This window comes from Amborella trichopoda, chromosome 11 (genome assembly GCF_054954075.1).
Source record: "Amborella trichopoda isolate Santa Cruz 75 chromosome 11, AtrichopodaSantaCruz75HAP2 v2.0, whole genome shotgun sequence".
In the NCBI taxonomy this organism is placed as follows: Eukaryota; Viridiplantae; Streptophyta; class Magnoliopsida; order Amborellales; family Amborellaceae; genus Amborella; species Amborella trichopoda.
In genome coordinates this window covers 6,712,217-6,731,335 of record NC_142346.1, presented here as the reverse complement: position 1 = coordinate 6,731,335, position 19,119 = coordinate 6,712,217, and the positions used below count along the sequence as shown (strand labels likewise).

The window sequence follows — 19,119 nt, the reverse complement described above, 5'->3', positions numbered from 1 at the left end:
TTCTTTTTTTTTTCAGAAACAAGTACAAGTGCAATAGACCCCAATATTTGCACATGGGAAAAGTTTATTTAGAGCCGAGGCTCTAAACAATCAAATTAGAGCCTACCTAAAAACATTCACGAGAATAGATTGTTTTGATGCTTAAATATCCTCAAATTGATCATCTCGACATCAAGATGCATGAACATGAGAAAAAAATAGATTTCAAGTTTTGGAAAGAGTGTATTTGTAATACATTTTTTGTTCGCCAATTTTTAAGATTTCCAAGTTTTCGTAAATCTTTCGATTTACACTATTTTCTTAGCTTTAAAACTTATAAATAAAGATGAAAATATATTTTAAGACTATCACAAAGATTTCTAGTGTTGAAACCACATTTCTTGATACTATTTGAAGGTAGGCTCTAATTTGATTGTTTAGAGCCTAGGCTCTATACAAACTGTATCCTATGCACATATATGCACCTCATTTAAGTCCGACAAATCATAATAAAATTAAGGGAAAATTTCGTATAGAACCTTAATTTCTCATATTATTTGATGGTAGATCCTCCTTTTGTTTGTCTTTCAAGCGGCATAAGTAAACCTCTAAAGATTTCACTGCACCTCTTCATCTCTTATCTCCCTCGTTTATTGACTTTTGACTATAAAAACTTAGCCTTAACAATTTTTGTATACCATTTCAATCCAAAAAGTTTTTTAACCCTATTTTTCCCTTTCCATCCATTTAAAAAGTTTTTGGGTTGAAATGGTATAAAAAGATTTTTTGAGGTCAATTTTTATGATCAAAAGTCAATAAAAGAGAGAAATAAAAGATGAAGGGGTATAGTGAAATCTTTAGGGGTCTCCTTATGCCGCTTGAAAAAAAAATGGAATAAGGGTTTACTATGAAATAATATGAGGAATTAGGGTTTTATATTAAAACGGCATTTCTCGACAATATTTGAAGGTGCACTTTACTTTTAATGTTTAGAACCTCAGCCCTATACAAACCACACCCTTAAATTAGAAGTGTAAGTTATAAATTTTTCTTTTCAAATCTCTTAAAATTCATGTATCTCCTTTTTAGTCTCTAAAGTCTCATCCCTAACACAAATCCAATAAAATTCTTAACAAAAAAATATATATCCATATATTTTAAAACTATCTTTATGTTTTATTCAATATTTTAAAATCCGGTAATCCAAATCAGAAATCGTTGATCTGGATTAGGAATCGGTCGGGACAAATCAGTTATGAGAAAGTTAGGTCCCGGCCTGGTTTCCCCCCAAAACCCCCTTTTTTTATATTTTTTCATTTTTAATACTATCTAATATCATTTTTAAGTACCCTCTAAATCCCCACACTATAAGCCCCTATTTTAATTTTTTTTGTAAATTTATTATTTTTCTAAATCACTTATACAAAACTGATCTCGACCAATCAAGATAGGCGATTCAACATCCAACACGGATCTATGGGGTGGATGATCCACCCCACTAAGTTTTAAAACAGTGGTTTTATCCAAGCTAGATTTAAAGGAATAATACATTATAGAAAAAATTAGCATTGAAAAAAAAATGGAAATTTATAGAAAATTTAGAAAAGGCTTTTATGCTAACTACACTCGGAAAAAAAGAAAAAGAAAAATTAGAAGTTCTATAACAGTATTAAGCTTATCCAAAACATAAAACCTCAAAATGATAAATTCAATAGAAAATCAAACAATGAAAATATAACAACGAGTGAATAAAAACAAAGCAAATCAAAATTTGCTGACGTTTTAATCTCTTGGGATGGTGCATGTTATTTTTCATACGCGAAATTTTTTAGTAGTAACCAGGATGTAAAGAGTAATGATCCTAGACCCTCCACACCCATGCGTGGAATCTATAAAAGAGAACACAATATATTGAGGAAAGATTTTGCGGTGAGCGTGGATCGAACACGCGACCTTCAGATCTTCAGTCTGACGCTCTCCCAACTGAGCTATCCCCGCATTGATGTTTCATTTAGAATTGTTTTCTACAGAAATTAATCTTTTGCCTCCCCTTTTTAACTTAAATAAGCCCTCTTTATTAAAAAAAACCTTAAATGAGCCCTTTTACCCCGTATTATTAGGAGTAGCGATGTCGGGGTCGACCGACCCGGTTTGTGTATGGGTATAGAATCTAACAAAAAGTTTTTAAAAAAATAGTCAAAAAAATATATTTCAAAAAAATATATATACACACCACACATCACACACACACATGATACATATATAGGCAAATTTATCAAAATATTACATATTTCAAAAATATTTTTTTATAAATATATATATTTTATGTGTGTATATATATTTTAGATATATGTGTGTGTGTGCATGTGCGTGTGTGTATAAATATATGTATGTATAGGTGTGTGTATGTAGATATGTTTGGGTCGGGTCGACTTGGACTCGGACCTAACCCAAATCATAATTGGGTCCAGATCTAGACCCAAATAGGGTCGACCAACTGGATCGTTGGATCAACCGGACATGATTTGGCATAAACTCCATAAATAACTATTATATAATGGGTGTGGTTTGCATAAGGTTGCAATATTAAACAATCAAAAGCATAACTCCAAATTTTGCCATAAGATATGATTTTGGTGTGGAAAATTCAGCAGATGGCTTGAGGGCCTATTTTCATTTTTAATTATAAGACTTCAAACTACAATAGTAGTTCAAATCAAGCAGAGTATCAACGTATGAAAATCTTGAAAATTTCTGGATAATGTGTTGCAAAATATACTATTTGTGGGACTTAAATCTTTCTTTTTCTATATCCATATATCTTGAGTGTTGAGATAAATAATTAGATAGTTTTCAACTTCAAAACAAACATTTACGAAATGCACCTTAATTCTACACCATAAGATGGCAACCTTACATAAACTTATTTTTTCTACATAATTTCCCTCAATAATTCTCTGACAATGGGCCACATAATTTCTCTCAATAATTATCTCATAAATGGGCCAAGCCCTTGCTTCATAAAAGGATAACTTCATATTTAAATTTGCTAATATAAACACCCTACCACTAAACCCCCTTTGTTTTTTTTTTTTTTAGTCAATTAGCATTTGTTTCATTATCAATAATGCTTCCTTGTAGAGGTTAAGGCTCACAAATCTGTCCTGCATACAAGCCAAGCATATCGACAACGAAAGGAACAAACGTGAGTTAACATTTCTAAAATGACTAATACACCCTGACATGTGTACGGTCCACCATAAGAAGTAGCATTTGGGCTGTCATGTTGTTTAGATTTTAACCTACATGAAAATCCTAAGTTTGCAGCACATCTTCTAAAGATTAGAGATAATTTTTTTTGCATGTTGGTTGGACAGAACTTCTTTTCGTTAGCATTCTGATGGGATCAAGTGCATTAATGATAATTGATGGAAAGAGAAAAACTATGAATTATTAAAGAGATTGATGATCAGATAGAGAAGAACCCGTTGATAATTGGGGTAAAAAGTAAGATACACATAAAAAATCTAGTAGGAAAAAGTGTTTTGAAGTTGGAAAACCTTCCAATTATTTATCTCGATCTTCAGATGTATCCAATGATCTAAAAGCTGGATCAATGACTCATATCGAGCATCACAAAAAACGGCAGAAAAGAAGTGAATTGGCGAAAGAATACGTGAAAAAACAGTGAACCGGCCCGATCCAGATCGGTGAATCTGTATTTTTACTGTAGGAAAATAAAATTTTTATTGTAGCAAAACAACATTTTTACTGCAACAAATTATTGGTTCTTTTCTAGACCAGGACGATTTCTTATATATTGATAAAATCGATACGGGTCAGACCAGGCGATTCCGTGCCTACCCGATGTGTTTTAAATCACTGAATATATGAATATAAAGAAAAATGATAATTTTCAATCCTAAAAATAATATATAGACCGTCTATTTTTTAAAAAAAATTTACATATTTATAGATCTACTCAATACAGACCTCACCATAGGGCAAAATGTTGATTATTTAGAGGCAGACAAAGAAAAAGAAATTATATGAAGTGGGAAGAATTATTGAAAGAGCAGTGTGTACATGTAACATGGAACGTGACAGGAAAATGGCATCCAGCTATGTTATCATTGTGCTTCAAACTTCAAAGATAAGAAAGACCGAGTTTTCGGTGCTTAAAAAAACGAATATATTAAAAACGGTAGGGAATTATTGAGGAGGACAGCCAGGCACAACTAAATTCTCGCGTTTTACATGGGTCGGGTCAACTCGGTCATGTTACCCAACAAAAAACAAAAGTAAATACTTAATTAAATGTAAAAATTATATACATCGTATTTTAAAATGAGATAGGGCCGACTTTTATGCGAGTCGTATATTCTCAATCCCCCTTAACATGGCGATAGGCCAAGCGTTGAAACTGGGATTTCTGCAAATAAGGCCACCGACACCTTTTATTCCCCCACACTCTCAATATAATAATAATAATAATATTTAAAATAATAATTTAAAAATTAATAATTAATAAAAAATTAACAATAACCAAAAACTCATAGTAATTCACATGTTATGTTCATAGTGGGTCATGTTCTAACAAGGATTTATGTTAGTTTTATATGTTCTTTCGCAAGGAATTATTTTGCTTCTAGGTCCCTTAATTAGAATTTTCTTTCTTTTCTTTTTTTTTGTTAAGATGTAACATTGCTAAAAATGGTCAATGCAATAGTATACAAGAAAAAAAAATTATTGGCTCTCTGTGCCTCTCTGCATCAACTGATAACATTAGCAGAATGTCCTTCAACAATAACCTCGTTCAAAATTTTATTATTTAGGCAAAGTCTGCGTGGCTTCTTGTAAGCCGGGGGAATAGTCTAAGGGAGCTACATTTTCCGCCCAATATTTTTTTGCAATCGTGGTCCAAGAGGAGTAGCCATTCCATGTAGAGGTTTGGTGTGATCAATGAAAAAAGTAGCACAATTTTTTCAAACAATGCTAGGCATTCATTGAGTAGTTGAGGACACGTACAATGCCTGATTAGACCGACCATGGGAATAGATAAGATATGGTCAAAATATACCAAACTTATGAAAGCTAAATAAGCTTGGATTCTACCATTATTTTCCTCATTAGGGGAAAATGGAGACAAATGCAAAGTGGAAAATAATTAAATGAGTCAAGCTCAAAGAAATTTAAGGGAGCCATGTTCATCTAGAGGCAAAAAAAGTTTGGTCCCACCACATTTAATGTCCCACTCATCCTTTAAAATAATAGTCCATGGAGATAAGCTCCCTAACTTTAATGAAATTTGATTGTTTAGATTATGGATCCGGTTTTGGTCAGTCGGCCGACTCACCTGTCTTCGTGAGTCTCCTTATGTATCAAACATCCATTTTTAAAGTGGATGTCTAAAAAGAGTATGCCATCAAAGGCCAAACTCTAAAATTTTGGATCCAAAATGCATTTTTCACACCTTTTGAAGGGGGGGTGCACGCAAACAAATGAGTCTGCTAAGTCACCAAATACTTTTCCTTTGATGATTCCCCTAAAGTGAGAAAAAAAGCCAAAGGACCATATACTCCCGGGGGTGCATATCAAGCATTTACTCCCTCAGGTAAAACCTTACGGGTTATATTTAGGACCCCAAATATTGGAATGTAATCTCCTCAACCTAGAGACCAATCAAAAGTAAATGGATTGTACTTGTGCATGTAAAAAGGAGCAGCTTTTGGACAAAGATCATCCAATAATGTTAACAAAAAAACAAAAGGGGCAAAAGATTATCCAATTTTTAGATGGCATGATCTTAATATTTAGAACAATATATAAAAATTGATATCTTAATAACTTAGAGATGATAATATTATGAATATAATTCAATTTCAAATAAATTTATCAAATGTAAGCTAAACTAATTAATATAAAGTAACAAATTCTATAGATAACATTAGAATTTATTTACTCTTAGTAAATAATTACAAAGTTATGCTTATACGATCATGAGATATTCATAATATTTTATTAGGATTTTAAATCTTTTTGCAGATTGCAATTATATTTTTTGTATAATTAACTGCACATATATTTGTCACATGAACTTTCATAATCTAAGTTTGGCTTTTCAAAAAAAATTATGTAGTGATTTTAAAGTGGATTCCTAAGAATTAAAAAAAGAAGAAGAAGAAAAATCCTCTGCGCCATCCGAGGGAGTAAGTTCATGGTGCCCACCATGAGGGCACGCAAGACGTGCTCTAAATAAAAAACAAATTTTAAGCAGAAAGTCTGAGTTGTAAAATCATAGAATAGAAGACAACTTGAAGTGAGAGAATCATGATCTGTTTCTACAGAAGAAGTCATCATTTCAAACAAAATGACAAATACAAATTGCTAGGGAACATATAATCAATTTTTGGAACTTCCCATTACTACAAATGCATCACCTAACCATTGGAAAAGTCTTCTCAAGGTTACAGTATATCCTAGTTTTCTCTTTAATCAGTAGTCAGTTCACTTTTAACCAAATGACTATCTAGATCAAGTTTTGTAAAATAATTTTTCATGGAGCCTTATCAGAACTATTTGTAAAACAAATAAAAAAAAAAAAAAAGACTATCTAGATCAAGTTTTGTAAAATAATTTTTCATCATAGCCTTATTAGAACTATTTGGGATCGGTTAATTTTTATATAAAAAAAAAAACATGACTATCTAGATCAAGTTTTGTAAAATAATTCTTCATGGAATCTTATCTGAACAATTTGGGATCGGTTAGTTTTTGTAGTAAAAAAAAAAAAAAAAAAAAAAAAAAAAAAAAAAAAAAAAAAAAAAAAAAAAAAAAAAAAAAAAAAAAAAAGAGAAGAAAAAAAGAGGATTAGATTACAATTGCAAGAAGAAAAGGGAGATTACCTCAATAAGAGTTTATGGCACAATTGTTTTGTGAGATCATCAAAGTTCTATAAAAAACATGACATTTTTACTGTGTTCTTATTACTAAATAAGAGTTTGGTGGGAAAGGGCCTAGGGTCGTGGTGCTAGCATTCTCCACACCCAGTTATCACATCGCGGTATCCATTCCTACTGCTAAGCATTTCAATTAACACTTTAAAAAATGAAACTCCTTGATCTATTGAAAAAAATGGGTAGGGGCCTTTCCAAGCTCGGAAGAGCATGTGCACTTTCGTGTGCAACTTTTTGTTCCTAAGATGCCCATGTTAAATTGATGAGTGATTTAGGTAGTATGTGCACTTGTGCAACTTTTTGTTTCTAAGATGCCCATGCTAAATTGGTGAGTGATTTACGTAGATGTACACTTGTGCAACTTTTTGTTCCTAAGATGCCTATGCTTAATTGATGAGTGATTCATGTATGGACTTTAAAATTTTAGGTAAAATATGAAATACTCTATTTATAGGAGGAAATTACAAAGAAGGTCAACCCATTTATGATTTTTTTTTTTTCAAAATTTCCCTTCAGTCAACCCGAGTTTTGATTTTTTTTAAATTTTTTTTTAGTTTTTTCATTAGTAAGGCATTGCCTTAAAACTTGAGACGTTGCCATATTAATGAAAAAACTAAATAAATACATAAATAAATAAATAAGTAAAACTCAAAATTGGAGTTGATCAATGGGTAATTTTGAAAAAAAAGAAAAAAGAAAAAAAAGAGATTGATTGACTTTCTTTGTAATTTCCACTTATAAACAGAGTGTTTTGTATTTCACTTAAAATTTTAGTGTGCGTACGTAAATCACTCAATTGATTCTTTAAAAAGACATGACCTGATATTTTAGATTTTGATTTTACACAAACCGGGAAATTTGTAGATAAATGTTCCATATGAAATACAAGTTATGTAATGCTTTTAGAAATATATTGAGTTGTATATTTTGAAAAAGAGAAAATATCTTACCATAAAATTCTCTTTCCAAAAATACCAATTTATCCGAAATTTTTTATTTCCAAATAATTAACAATTTCTCCCACATCAGTTTGCTCCTCCATGTTAATGCTAATTATCCAAAAAAATGTAATCATAAATTTCAAGGGAATCTTACTTTTTCGTTTCTTTTAATGGAGCGTCGAGAGAGAGAGAGATGTAGTCTGAAATGGACTTTACATCCTAGGCTCTATACAAACCGCACCCTTTATTGATAAAGAGAGAAATAGAAGGTGTGGAGGAAGCCATGTTGCGAGTAAGGACCGTCAGATTAGCAGCATGTAGTCGCTTCTTTATGAAATGGCAGTGTCTTAGATGGTTATCTGTTTCTCTACTTTTCAATAATAAGTGTGTTTAGATTGAGAAAGGTCGAGAAGCTTTCGTGTTATGGCAAATTACGTTTGGTTTGTTAATTGTAACATTTTAGAACTTCTAGAACTTACAGCTCAGTTCAAAGTTAGAGAGAGAGAGTACCAAAGAATAACTCTAATAAAGTGAGTGAGACATGATAATGTTAACTTAGAGAGAGAGAGCAATGGTTGGAAACGGGGCGGGCAAGCCTTGGCTTTGCCCTGGCCATTTGTCCGTAGAGGATCGGGCTAAAAATAAAGGGTGATTTATGTATGGATTTTAAAATTTTTTTAAAACACGAAATCTTTTATTTATAGGTAAAGGTCTGTGAACCCTTTTTTTTTTTTTTTTTTATCAAAATTGTCAATTTAATTATTTTTTTTAAGCTTGGGACTCAGCCCTGCTAATGAAAAAACCAGAAAAAAAGAAAAGAAAATTTGGATCGAGAATTCCATATTCAGATTTAAAAAAAATTTGAAAAAAAAAACAGGTTGATCGACATTCTTTTGTAAATTCTACCAAAAAGAATTTAGAGTTCATATCTAAATCACTCTAAAAGGAAACTAATTAAAAAAAAAAACAATTAGCGGCCGAGCTTAACCATGCCAGCACTAGCCTTAATCGTGCCCTCAAGACACAGTTCATGGCTAAGACCCTAGTTTTTTAAGACCGCACCACTTGGCTCATGGCCACCCCTTAGGGCTTAGAAAGTAATTGTTAGGGAGAGACATGAGAAAAGAAGTGTAGAGAGAGCATGAGCAAGATGAGGAAATGGTGGTAGTGACGTTTTGAAACTGTCATGTGGATGCGTGTTTGTCATGAAGGTGCAAGCATCTCAGCCACGTACGGATTTGACCGTGCACGGTGAAGAACAGGCGGTCGCGGGTAGGCGTCGAAGAAGGGGTTGTTGGTAATATAATGGCCTGCAAATATAGGCCCATGACTGCCTGGCCTGGCTCATTACTTTTTACTTGGTCAAATAAAAGAATTTCTTCCTTTCAAAATTAGGGTTCTTTTTATTTTTTTTTATTTTATTGACAAGGATGTGCCAGCCCATGTGAGATCTTCCTAGCAGCCTCCCAAATGACTTTTTGTACATGTTTTTTAAATTTTTTTTATGGCAAGTGACTCATGCTATTTTGTAACATTTGTTTGCACACCTCCTAGCATTAGAATAAGGTGTTGGATGGGTATAAAAGGGTGGCAAGGGGAAGGCCTTAGCATAAGCAATTGGAGTTTGAACATGGGTTGGTCTAGAGAGAGGAGAAGCATGGCGTCTCAAGGCCTCCCACTCATGTCCCTTTGTGTTGTCCTATTCGCCCTCATGCCTTTGGAGAGCAGTGCAAGCTATAGCTATTCATCTCCACCTCCTCCATACCACTATACCTCTCCTCCTCCACCAGTGTATTCACCCCCTCCTCCATACCACTACAGCTCTCCTCCTCCACCAAAGCAATCCCCACCTCCTCCTTACCACTACAGCTCACCTCCTCCACCAAAGCACTCTCCACCTCCTCCTTACCACTACAGCTCTCCTCCTCCCCCCAAGCACTCACCCCCTCCTCCATACCACTATAGCTCACCTCCACCACCAACACACTCACCACCTCCTCCATACCACTACAGCTCTCCTCCTCCCCCTAAGCACTCACCCCCTCCTCCTTACCACTACAGCTCACCTCCTCCACCAAAGCACTCTCCACCGCCTCCATACCACTATAGCTCTCCTCCACCACCAAAGCACTCTCCTCCTCCTCCTTACCACTATAGCTCTCCCCCTCCTCCTAAGCATTCACCACCTCCTCCTTACCACTACAGTTCTCCTCCTCCACCTCCTCCAGTCTACAAGTACAAGTCTCCACCACCACCACCTCCAGTTTACAAATACAAGTCCCCACCTCCTCCAGTCTACAAGTACAAGTCACCACCTCCACCTCCCCCAGTTTACAAATACAAGTCTCCCCCACCACCAGTCTACGAGTACAAGTCTCCTCCACCACCTCCTCCAGTTTACAAGTACAAATCTCCTCCTCCTCCAGTCTACAAGTACAAGTCTCCTCCACCACCTCCTCCAGTCTACAAGTACAAATCTCCTCCACCTCCTGTCTACAAGTACAAGTCTCCGCCGCCACCTCCTCCAGTCTACAAGTCTCCTCCCCCTCCTGTCTATTACTATACCTCCCCTCCACCACCAGCACACTACTAAGTGGCTCACTTGATTGAGGTATGACTATCTTCCTTGCAGTACCACTCTTGAAAGCCTCTAATCATATAGTTAAGACTCATGGAATTTACAATATCAAATAACAACTCTCTAGCTACTGATGCATCATTGGTTTCATGTGCAGGTATCTTACTTATTGTCATCTAGGGTTTGATCAGTTATTTGCTTGGTCCTTTCAAGTTGCATTTCAGTGGCTGCCATCCTCCACTTATGAGCTCATGATGAAAGAAGAATTCCTTTTGTCATCAAGAATCAATAAGGCATCCACCCATAATAAAATTTGAATTTGTGAATTTAGAGAGAATGAAGCAATCCTTGTCACTCTCTCCTCTGTTTGCTGTGTATGGAATAAGTTTTCAATAAGAATATTTGGCTTTGAATTTGTTACATCAAGTGCGCCATTGATTTTAAATTAGCTTATGTTATTGTTTACATTATGGGTTGATTTTTTTGCCAAAAGTGTCCATGCATACGCAAACTTGGCACACCACGCATCTCTCTCTAACACTCTCTTTAGGACATGCATCATCATGTTTCCTCTCTCTACCTACCACAATATCTTTACAGTTACACAATCATGAAAAGTTTATTTGGAAAGCCCAGTCATCACTGAAAAGTATGACATAAACTAGTTGCATGTGGTACATGGTACAAAACCAGGCCATATATTGCCTGATCATAATAACAAATGGTAGAGATCAGACCAAGTGGGGCGGCAATGGCCACCCCAGCGTTGGCCCTAGCCCGACCATTGTCCCCATATGACCGGTCCAAGGTCAGCTATGGCCCTATTAGGGCTGGGTTGGGCCGAGCCAAAAACAAATGAAGCAAAAATAAAAGAAACAATAAAAAAAAAGAGGGCTGGGATAGAGCCAGTGCCAACCTGGCCCTTGTCCCCAAATGGTCGGCCCAGGCGGCTTGGCTTTGGCCTTATTAGGATTGGGTCAAGCCAAAAACAAATAAAACAAAAGAAAAAAAAAAAAAAAAAAAAAAGAAAAAAAAAAAAAGGACCGCACTGTCACTGTCACTGTCATTGGCCCTAGCCCTAACCCGGCCCTCGAGCCACAATTTACATCCTACGCCTTACTTTTTAACAGCAGGACTGATCGGGCTGCCCGGCCCATTGCCAGCCCTATTGGAGTGATTGTGAACATCCATCCATTGGCGTACGATAGACTTTTGCCAAGTCTTCACTTGGATGATTTTCAAAGTGAATATAAGTTATATATGACCTAGCTAAGCACATGCATTTACTAATAATAAACAAAAAACACTTGCGCAAACATTCACCAGGAGTGGGCCCGTACCCTATACTTTGAACGCGTTGAACCCTATTTCTTAAGGGTGCAGTTGGCATCCGGATGCATCCGTAGCTGTGTGCCTTCAAATTTTATCATGTTATATAGTTTTGATGTAAATGTTTTTAGGATTATCTCAAAATCTTTTTTTTTATCTAATTATAAAATTTTAAGTTTAAAAAATGGTTAAAATCAAGTAGATCTATAAACATATGAAAATCTTGAAAATGGACGGTGTAGATAATATTTTATAAAATGCACTATGTTTTAGACTTAAATTTTTTTTATTTTTTATGGTCATACTTCCCGATGTCGAGATGATCAACATTAAAACTACTTTTTCCGATGAATTTTTGAGGTGCATCTGTAGCTCAGGTTGCAACCTTATATAAACTTTTTCCATTTCTTAAACATTGTGCTAGTGAGACGTGAAAAATGGTACGGGCGGCCAATAGGAAGAGAGAGAAACTCTATGTAATGTATGAATGATGCAGTTGTTTAACATTGAAAGAATAATGGAATTTCAAAAACTCTTAAAAAACCTCTATAGTTAAAATTTTTAGGGAAAATTTCGCATAGAGTTCTAATTTTTCATATTATTTTATGGTAGACCATCTTTTCGTTTTTTTTCACCGCACTCCCTCATCTTTTATCTCCCTTTTTTATTGACTTTTGACCATAAAAATTAGCCCAAACAAATTTTTTTATATCATTTCATCCCAAAAACTTTTTTAACCCTCATTTTCCCTTTCCACCAATTAAAAAAAAGTTTTTGGGTTGAAATAGTATAAAAAGATTTGTTGAAGTTAATTTTATAATCAAAAGTCAATAAAAGTGGGAGATAAGAGATAAGGTTTTAGGATTGAAATAGTATAAAAAGATTTGTTGAGGTTAATTTTATAATCAAAAGTCAATAAAAGTGGGAGATAAGAGATAAGGGGGTATAGTGAAATCTTTAGATGTTTTCTTAAGCAGCTTGAAAGAAAAAGAGAATGAGGGTCTACTATAAAATAATACTAGGAATTAGGGTTCTATACGAAATTTTTCCAAATTTTTAATTAAGATTAGAGGTTTTATTTTTTAAATTGTTATTTCACTTAAATGACACCTCAAAAAATAATTACTAAAATACTTAAATTAACCCTACTTGGAATTAAGAACTTGAATAAGGAGGGGCATGCTAGCAATTTGGCCAAAACTAAACGCACTCCTGTATTAGCTACCGCCTGTTAGGCGGTTTCAATTATTTAAAATCCCCTGCTTGTAGATGTTGAGCCTTAAAAATGGACTTCTGATTTTTTTTTAAACCATTCGATGTTGTTCATTTTAATTCTTCACAAATCATCAGAATTGCACTACTGTTTTAGCTACAAAATTACAGATGTATTTTGATTTAAAATTTCAAAGGTCAATAACCTCGATCACAGTCATCATCGATCTGAAAAAATAGATTTTGTGCCTCTTTTTTTTTTTTGACAACATCAGTTACTTTTATTGATATTGTACTGAAAGAGCATGGGCTTACAAGGTGGGAATTATGGTATCAGAAAACAGATTTTGATCCTTAACAATGGACAGTTCTGAATGTGTTTTAAACCATTCAATGTTGTTCATTTTGATTCTGCGCAAATCATCAGAACAGCACTGCTGTTTTAGATTTTAGGGGAACTATCTCAAACATGCTTTTCCCTTACATCACTTTAGATGCATTTCCATGTTTAGATCCATGAATTTGCAGATCAATAAATCCTTAAATAGTACAAGTCCAATGATATGCAAGGAGCTAAAATGAATAGTGATAAATGGTTAAAAACATAATAACAATAATGTTTATTTAGGTCCAAAATTCATTTTGTTCAAATTCATAATCGTGATGGTCAATCTGTGAGGCCTTCAATTCATCTCTTAGATGGATTTCAAAGGAGACCGCATTTGAACAGGTAGGCCTATTCACGCATCAAAAATCTGTTTCAAGGGGCAAGCCTTGATATGTACATGCCCCAACTCAAATTAAATAAGTGCAATCTAGTTTAAGAGCATGCATACCATGCTCCGTGGGATTATTGTTTATTTCTACTCCCTCGGTCCTATAATGTACTTCGGAGGACTTTTTAATCTGAAATTTTGATAACCACATAATAATTACTAAATGATTATTCTAACAAAATTTTGAAAATTTGAGTTTTCTAATATTTAGGGCTCACCATTTAAAAATTGGATGGTCTCAATTCAATCTCGGGACACTACTTTTTTCAAGTACATAGATGGTATATTTAGGAAATTCTTTTTATTGAGTTTTATCTAAAGGATTAAAATTGTTACATCCCTAAAATTTGGGGTCCTAAAATTTATTCTACATGAGGGAGTAAATGGACAATCTACTCCTGCGAGAGTAGAACATCTTTTTCCCAATTTAAACCTCTCTATTTTTTATTTTTATTTTTGGTTCGTATCTATATGTACTACTTTATTGAGTAATACTTAGAAGGTAAACACATTACAACGATAAAGTGAGCCCGATCTCTAAAGACGATGTAAGGCGTGTGATCTTCAAATAATAAATTCAGTGTATGACGTAGCATGTCATTCTAGTTTTCAAAAATAATAAATCCCATCCTTTTGGAAGAGAGAGATACTTCAGGATTTGATAGAAAAATCTATATATTTTGAGAGATTTTAGGAAAAGGAGTACGTCATTGATGGAATATATATTATTAAAAATATATGAAAGTAAAAATAAATGTATTATAATGTATATTATGCCATTTTTATGAAATATATAATTCATAAATAAAATTATTAAATTATGAGTAACCTATGAGCAACAAAATATACTTCATTCATAACAAATATTGAATGATTGTTATTTCAAAAAGGCATATTTCAAACAACAATAATAACAATAATAACAACAATAATGATGTTAATGCTTTTAACACATTAAGACAATGAAAAAGTTTATATAACGTTGCAACCTAAAATGTAGAATTAAACGAGTCCGAGAGTCCTCACAGATGGGAGAGCCTGTCGGAGCTCTCCCTAGGGTGTGTTTGGATTTGGAGGAGTCCTTTATTAGGAGGGTACGGCAGACAGTGATCAGCTCTTTCTGCCCTCCGTTAGATGATACCTACGGTTTGAGTGATTGGGTTAGAAGAGCGTAGGGTCTGGCTTACTCACCTGAGGTGTTCTTGTTGGGTAAGGGTAGGATAGCCTTCGTCTTGAAGGCGGCTGGTGATGTGGTAAGGGCTCGTAGAGAGAGGTTCTATAGGGTCTGAAGTAGTTTGATGACTATTATGGATTGGAGCCCCATTGTCCACCCGTCTTTTGTTCAAAAGGACCTCATCTGGGTCTGACTATGGGGCGTTCTTCTCCATGTCTGGAATGTTAGAGTTTTTAAAAGAATTGTTGGTACATTCGGTGAACTTTGTGCGATGGATGATAGGCATCTCAGTGGTTCGAATGCAGCCTTTATTATGGTAAAAATCAATTGTTTTGTGGGCATCCCTTGCCAAAGGCAGATCACCTTACAGGTGGGTAATGACTTATTCTTGATCGATATATGTGTGGAAGGGTGTCCTTCGGTTGTTGTGGACACTAAAAGGAATCCTGATGACTACAAAGGGTAAGTGATTAACGATGAATCCACTGCTGATGGTTGGACGCTAGTGAGAAGAATGAGAGATAAGAAAATTTCAGCGTGAGTCTTTCCAGTGGCCGGCAAGGGATGGAAGAATTCGAATGTGTATGGTGATTGGTCTCACCAGATTTCTTGCCAACATTTTAAGCGCCAACGCTAGTGGAATAAGAATTTCAAAATCCGTCAAATGTGGGTTCCCATAGGCTGCTTTCCTGCTGATAAGGTGGTGGACTTATTGAACGGTGGTGATAAAATGGAATTGTTAAGAACGAAAGGGATGTGTGGTAACACTATGCCATCACTTGTCCGTGAGGGTTCGCCTAGGAGAGACTTTTATAAGTTTTCTCATTCCCAAATGTGTGCTGGAATTGAAGGCGTGGTGGCTAATTTTCGAGAGAATATCTTATGTGCTGACCTGCATGTCAATGCTTCATCCAGGGAAGACCTTAGCTACTGCAGTAAGCTGCCGAAGGTGGTGGAAAATCCTTCATCCCTGACGACCTTGCTCCTTCTGGCAACAACGAAGATTGCTGGTTTTTTGTGTCTTATGTCGGTAGCGGAAATACTTAGAGGGCTTCCTTGTAGAAAAGCAGTGAAGAAGCGGATGGAGCCAAGCGAACGTCCTCATTTCGACCCCCTTGAGGTTGATCCTCTGGCTATTGTTCCCCTTTTGGAAGACGATGAGGTGGTTGGGGAGGCGCTACAGGAGGAAGTGAATGCTACTACTCCGGCTATTGAAGATGAAGAAGATTTTGATCTTCTTTCGGAGGTGGTAGCGTCTGATGTGCAAGCTCCTATCAATGTAATCCCCCCTCTTGTGACAGCTACAGGGGAGGTCATTGTTGAGGCCGAAAAGGTGGTGATAGAGGATGACCGATATCGAATCAATGCTTGAGGGCATGGGTTTGGACTTCAGTGTCCCGATTGTCGTGGTTCTCTATACGCTTAAATAAAAAGTAAAAGCTCAGAAGTTGTGGCAAAGGAGGATGAACAGGCAGGCAGTAAGCAGCCTGACCCCGTCTCGACGCAGGGTGATCTTTTGGCTGGCCGAAAATATGTCTTTGGATGCTATGCTAAGGCGAAGGAAAAGATGAAGGTTGTGCCTTCCAGATACTTGGCTAGGTTGAGGGCCAGAGGCTCTAAGCTGGTGAAACATGACTTCTCAACGAACGAGGATGATTCGGTGATGGTTAGCTCGAATGAAAGCTCTGATTCGATGGAGGTGGCTCGATCTCTAGAACGGTAGTTTTTTTGACATGATGCCAGTGGTCCAAGTTCTTCTTCTACTTGTTTTTAATGCTTGTTCTATCTTGGAATGTTAGGTGTTTAGGAGATGTAGGTAGGAGAAAAGATGTTCTTTTTTTTGTTCGAAAGTTCAAACCTAATGTGCTTATTTTGCAAGAGACTAAGCTTCCCATCCCTTCGGTGGTTAGGGGGCATGCCTCGATTTGTTTTGATGGTGTGGATTTTGTTGGGGCCTCAGTTGGGCTATGGGTTTTATGGAACCCTCATGTCTTACAATGTTTTGATTTGCTGAAGGGTGATAGATGGATTGGTTTATTATTTAATGGCCCTTCGCCTAATTTCTCATGGGGATTATGGAATATTTACAGACCCACTACTTAAACTCTTAAGGAAGGCTTTCTTTTTGAATTATCAAATGCATTGTCCATATTTAATTTGCCTATTTGTGTAGGGGGTGATTTTAATTTGATTAGATAGCCGGAAGAGTTATCCACTGGATGTCGTATTAATGCTTCCATGAGACTGTTCAATTCTTTCATTGAAAATCATAATTTTGTTGACCTGCCTTTGTCGGGTACTTCTTTCACGGGGTCCAACAATAGCCCTGATAACCTAATTATGTCCAAAATTGATAGATTCTTAATATCCAATGAGCTGCTGGAATTTTTTCCTCATGTGTCTGTCAAAGCCCTCCCCAAGTTTTCGTCTGATCATGTACCTTTGTTATTGAATTCTAGAATTCTTTGGCTGGTCCTAAACTATTCCGTATGGAGATAGGGTAGTTGGATGAAAAAGGGGTGGGAGATCTCATTAGAACCACATGGACTAACATTGTTACCTACGGTTCTCTTGATTTCCAGCTACACAAGAAATTACTCAATGTGAAGAATAAGTTAATCCAGTGGAAGAAAGATGATCAGTTCTAATTAAGTGCAAAGATCGATAGAGCCTTGGAAGATATTCAGGGCATTGACCAAACAATTCAAAGTGAAGGGCGTTACTCTGAGCAATCCTTTATTCAAAGGATCGAAAACAGTTAACTCTTTGAATGAGTTACGTAGATCTGAAGAGATCTACTGGAGACAAAGATCATGGGTCAAACGACTTAGGGAAGGGAACCTAAACACCAAGTATTTTTCATGCAATTACTAGTTCCTGTAGAAGACAGAATGATATCTCGGGTGGACCAGGTTTATCTATTATGGGGTTCGACCAGGATGATAAAGCGGGTCGTGATCATGCGATCATTGATCACTTATGTAGTGCCTTCACCTCTAATGTGAGTTTTGCTCCCTCGATGGAGTGTATCCCCTTCAATATACTCCCAATTGAGCTCGCTGATCAGCTGGAGGTTGAGGTGACTATGGAGGAGCTTAAATCTGCAGTATTCTCCCTGGAAGGGGACAAAGCGTGGGGACCAGATGGTTTTCCTATGTGCTTTTTCTATAGGTTCTAAGCAATGTTTTCGGTGAAGTTGCTAAATATTGTTTGGAGCTTTCTTTTAAGGAGGGAATTATTTAAGGGGATAAACTCTACTTTTATTGCTCTCATACCGAAGAAATATGTTATTGCAGCACTTTCAAATATTAGGCCCATTAGTCTGTTGACTACCCTGTATAAAGTTATTGCTAAGATTTGGACAATTTGGCTGAAAAATATTCTCCAAGTGATCATGATCATTTCAGGGCCTCAATCTGCCTTTATTCAGAATATGTCATTACGGATAGTGTCTTAGTAGCTCAAGAATACATTCATTCGAGAGTGGTGAGTGAAGAACCAGGTGTGGTCATTAAGTTGGACATAGAAAAGGCTTATGGTAGAGTTGAGTGGAGTATTTTGTTAGAGATTATGAAGATGATGGGGTTTGGTTCGAAATGGAGAAACTGGATCTTTGGATGTGTGTCCTCTGCTTAGTTCTCAATGATTATAGAAGGTAATCCCAAAGGTTTTTTTAAAGCTTTGAGATGACTACGTTAGGGGGACCCCCTCTCGCCTTTCCTTTTGCACTATCTATGCAGGATGCTTTAGCCTCATGATGACCAACATAGTCAACATGGGCAATTTCTCGGGTTTCAAAGTTGGTGTGAGGGGACCTGTGATTTCTCACCTTCCATATGCCGATGACACTCTTATCTTTGCCGAAGCTAAGAAGGAACATATGAAAAATATTGAGAGGTTTTTAAGATGTTGCGAAGTGGTTGTGGGATTAAAGGTTAATTTCGCTAAAACTTCCTTAGTAGGGATTAACTGTAATGGGGCCATGGCTAAGGATTTAGCCAGGACTTTGGGATGTAAAATGGACTCTTTTCCTTTGGTTTATCTGGGTTTGCCAATTTCTGATAAGGGGTTCCCTACCTCAATTTGGGATAGAGTTATTCAGAGAGTTCAAGTGAAATTGGCCCTGTGGCAGCCTAGATATCTGTCTCTGGGTGGTAGGGTGATACTGTTACAC

At 36.0% G+C, this 19,119-nt stretch overlaps 1 protein-coding gene and 1 non-coding gene across 2 annotated transcripts; one reads left to right on the top strand and one right to left on the bottom strand.

Annotated features, from left to right (window-relative positions):
* Positions 1-1,904: 1,904 nt before the first annotated feature.
* TRNAF-GAA (transfer RNA phenylalanine (anticodon GAA)) lies at positions 1,905-1,977 on the bottom strand. The gene has a single exon. It is a non-coding gene; the product is annotated as a tRNA-Phe (tRNA).
* A 7,508-nt stretch (positions 1,978-9,485) lies between these two features.
* LOC18444331 (uncharacterized) lies at positions 9,486-10,874 on the top strand. The gene is made up of 2 exons (XM_006854506.4): positions 9,486-10,487; positions 10,612-10,874. The coding sequence occupies exon 1, from the start codon at positions 9,507-9,509 to the stop codon at positions 10,467-10,469; it is 963 nt and encodes a 320-aa protein (XP_006854568.2). The 5' UTR covers positions 9,486-9,506; the 3' UTR covers positions 10,470-10,487; positions 10,612-10,874.
* The last annotated feature ends 8,245 nt before the right edge of the window (positions 10,875-19,119 follow it).

Coding starts and splice junctions, on each gene's coding strand:
- LOC18444331 (XM_006854506.4), top strand. CDS start 9,507: ATGGGTTGGTCTAGAGAGAGGAGAAGCATGGCGTCTCAAGGCCTCCCA.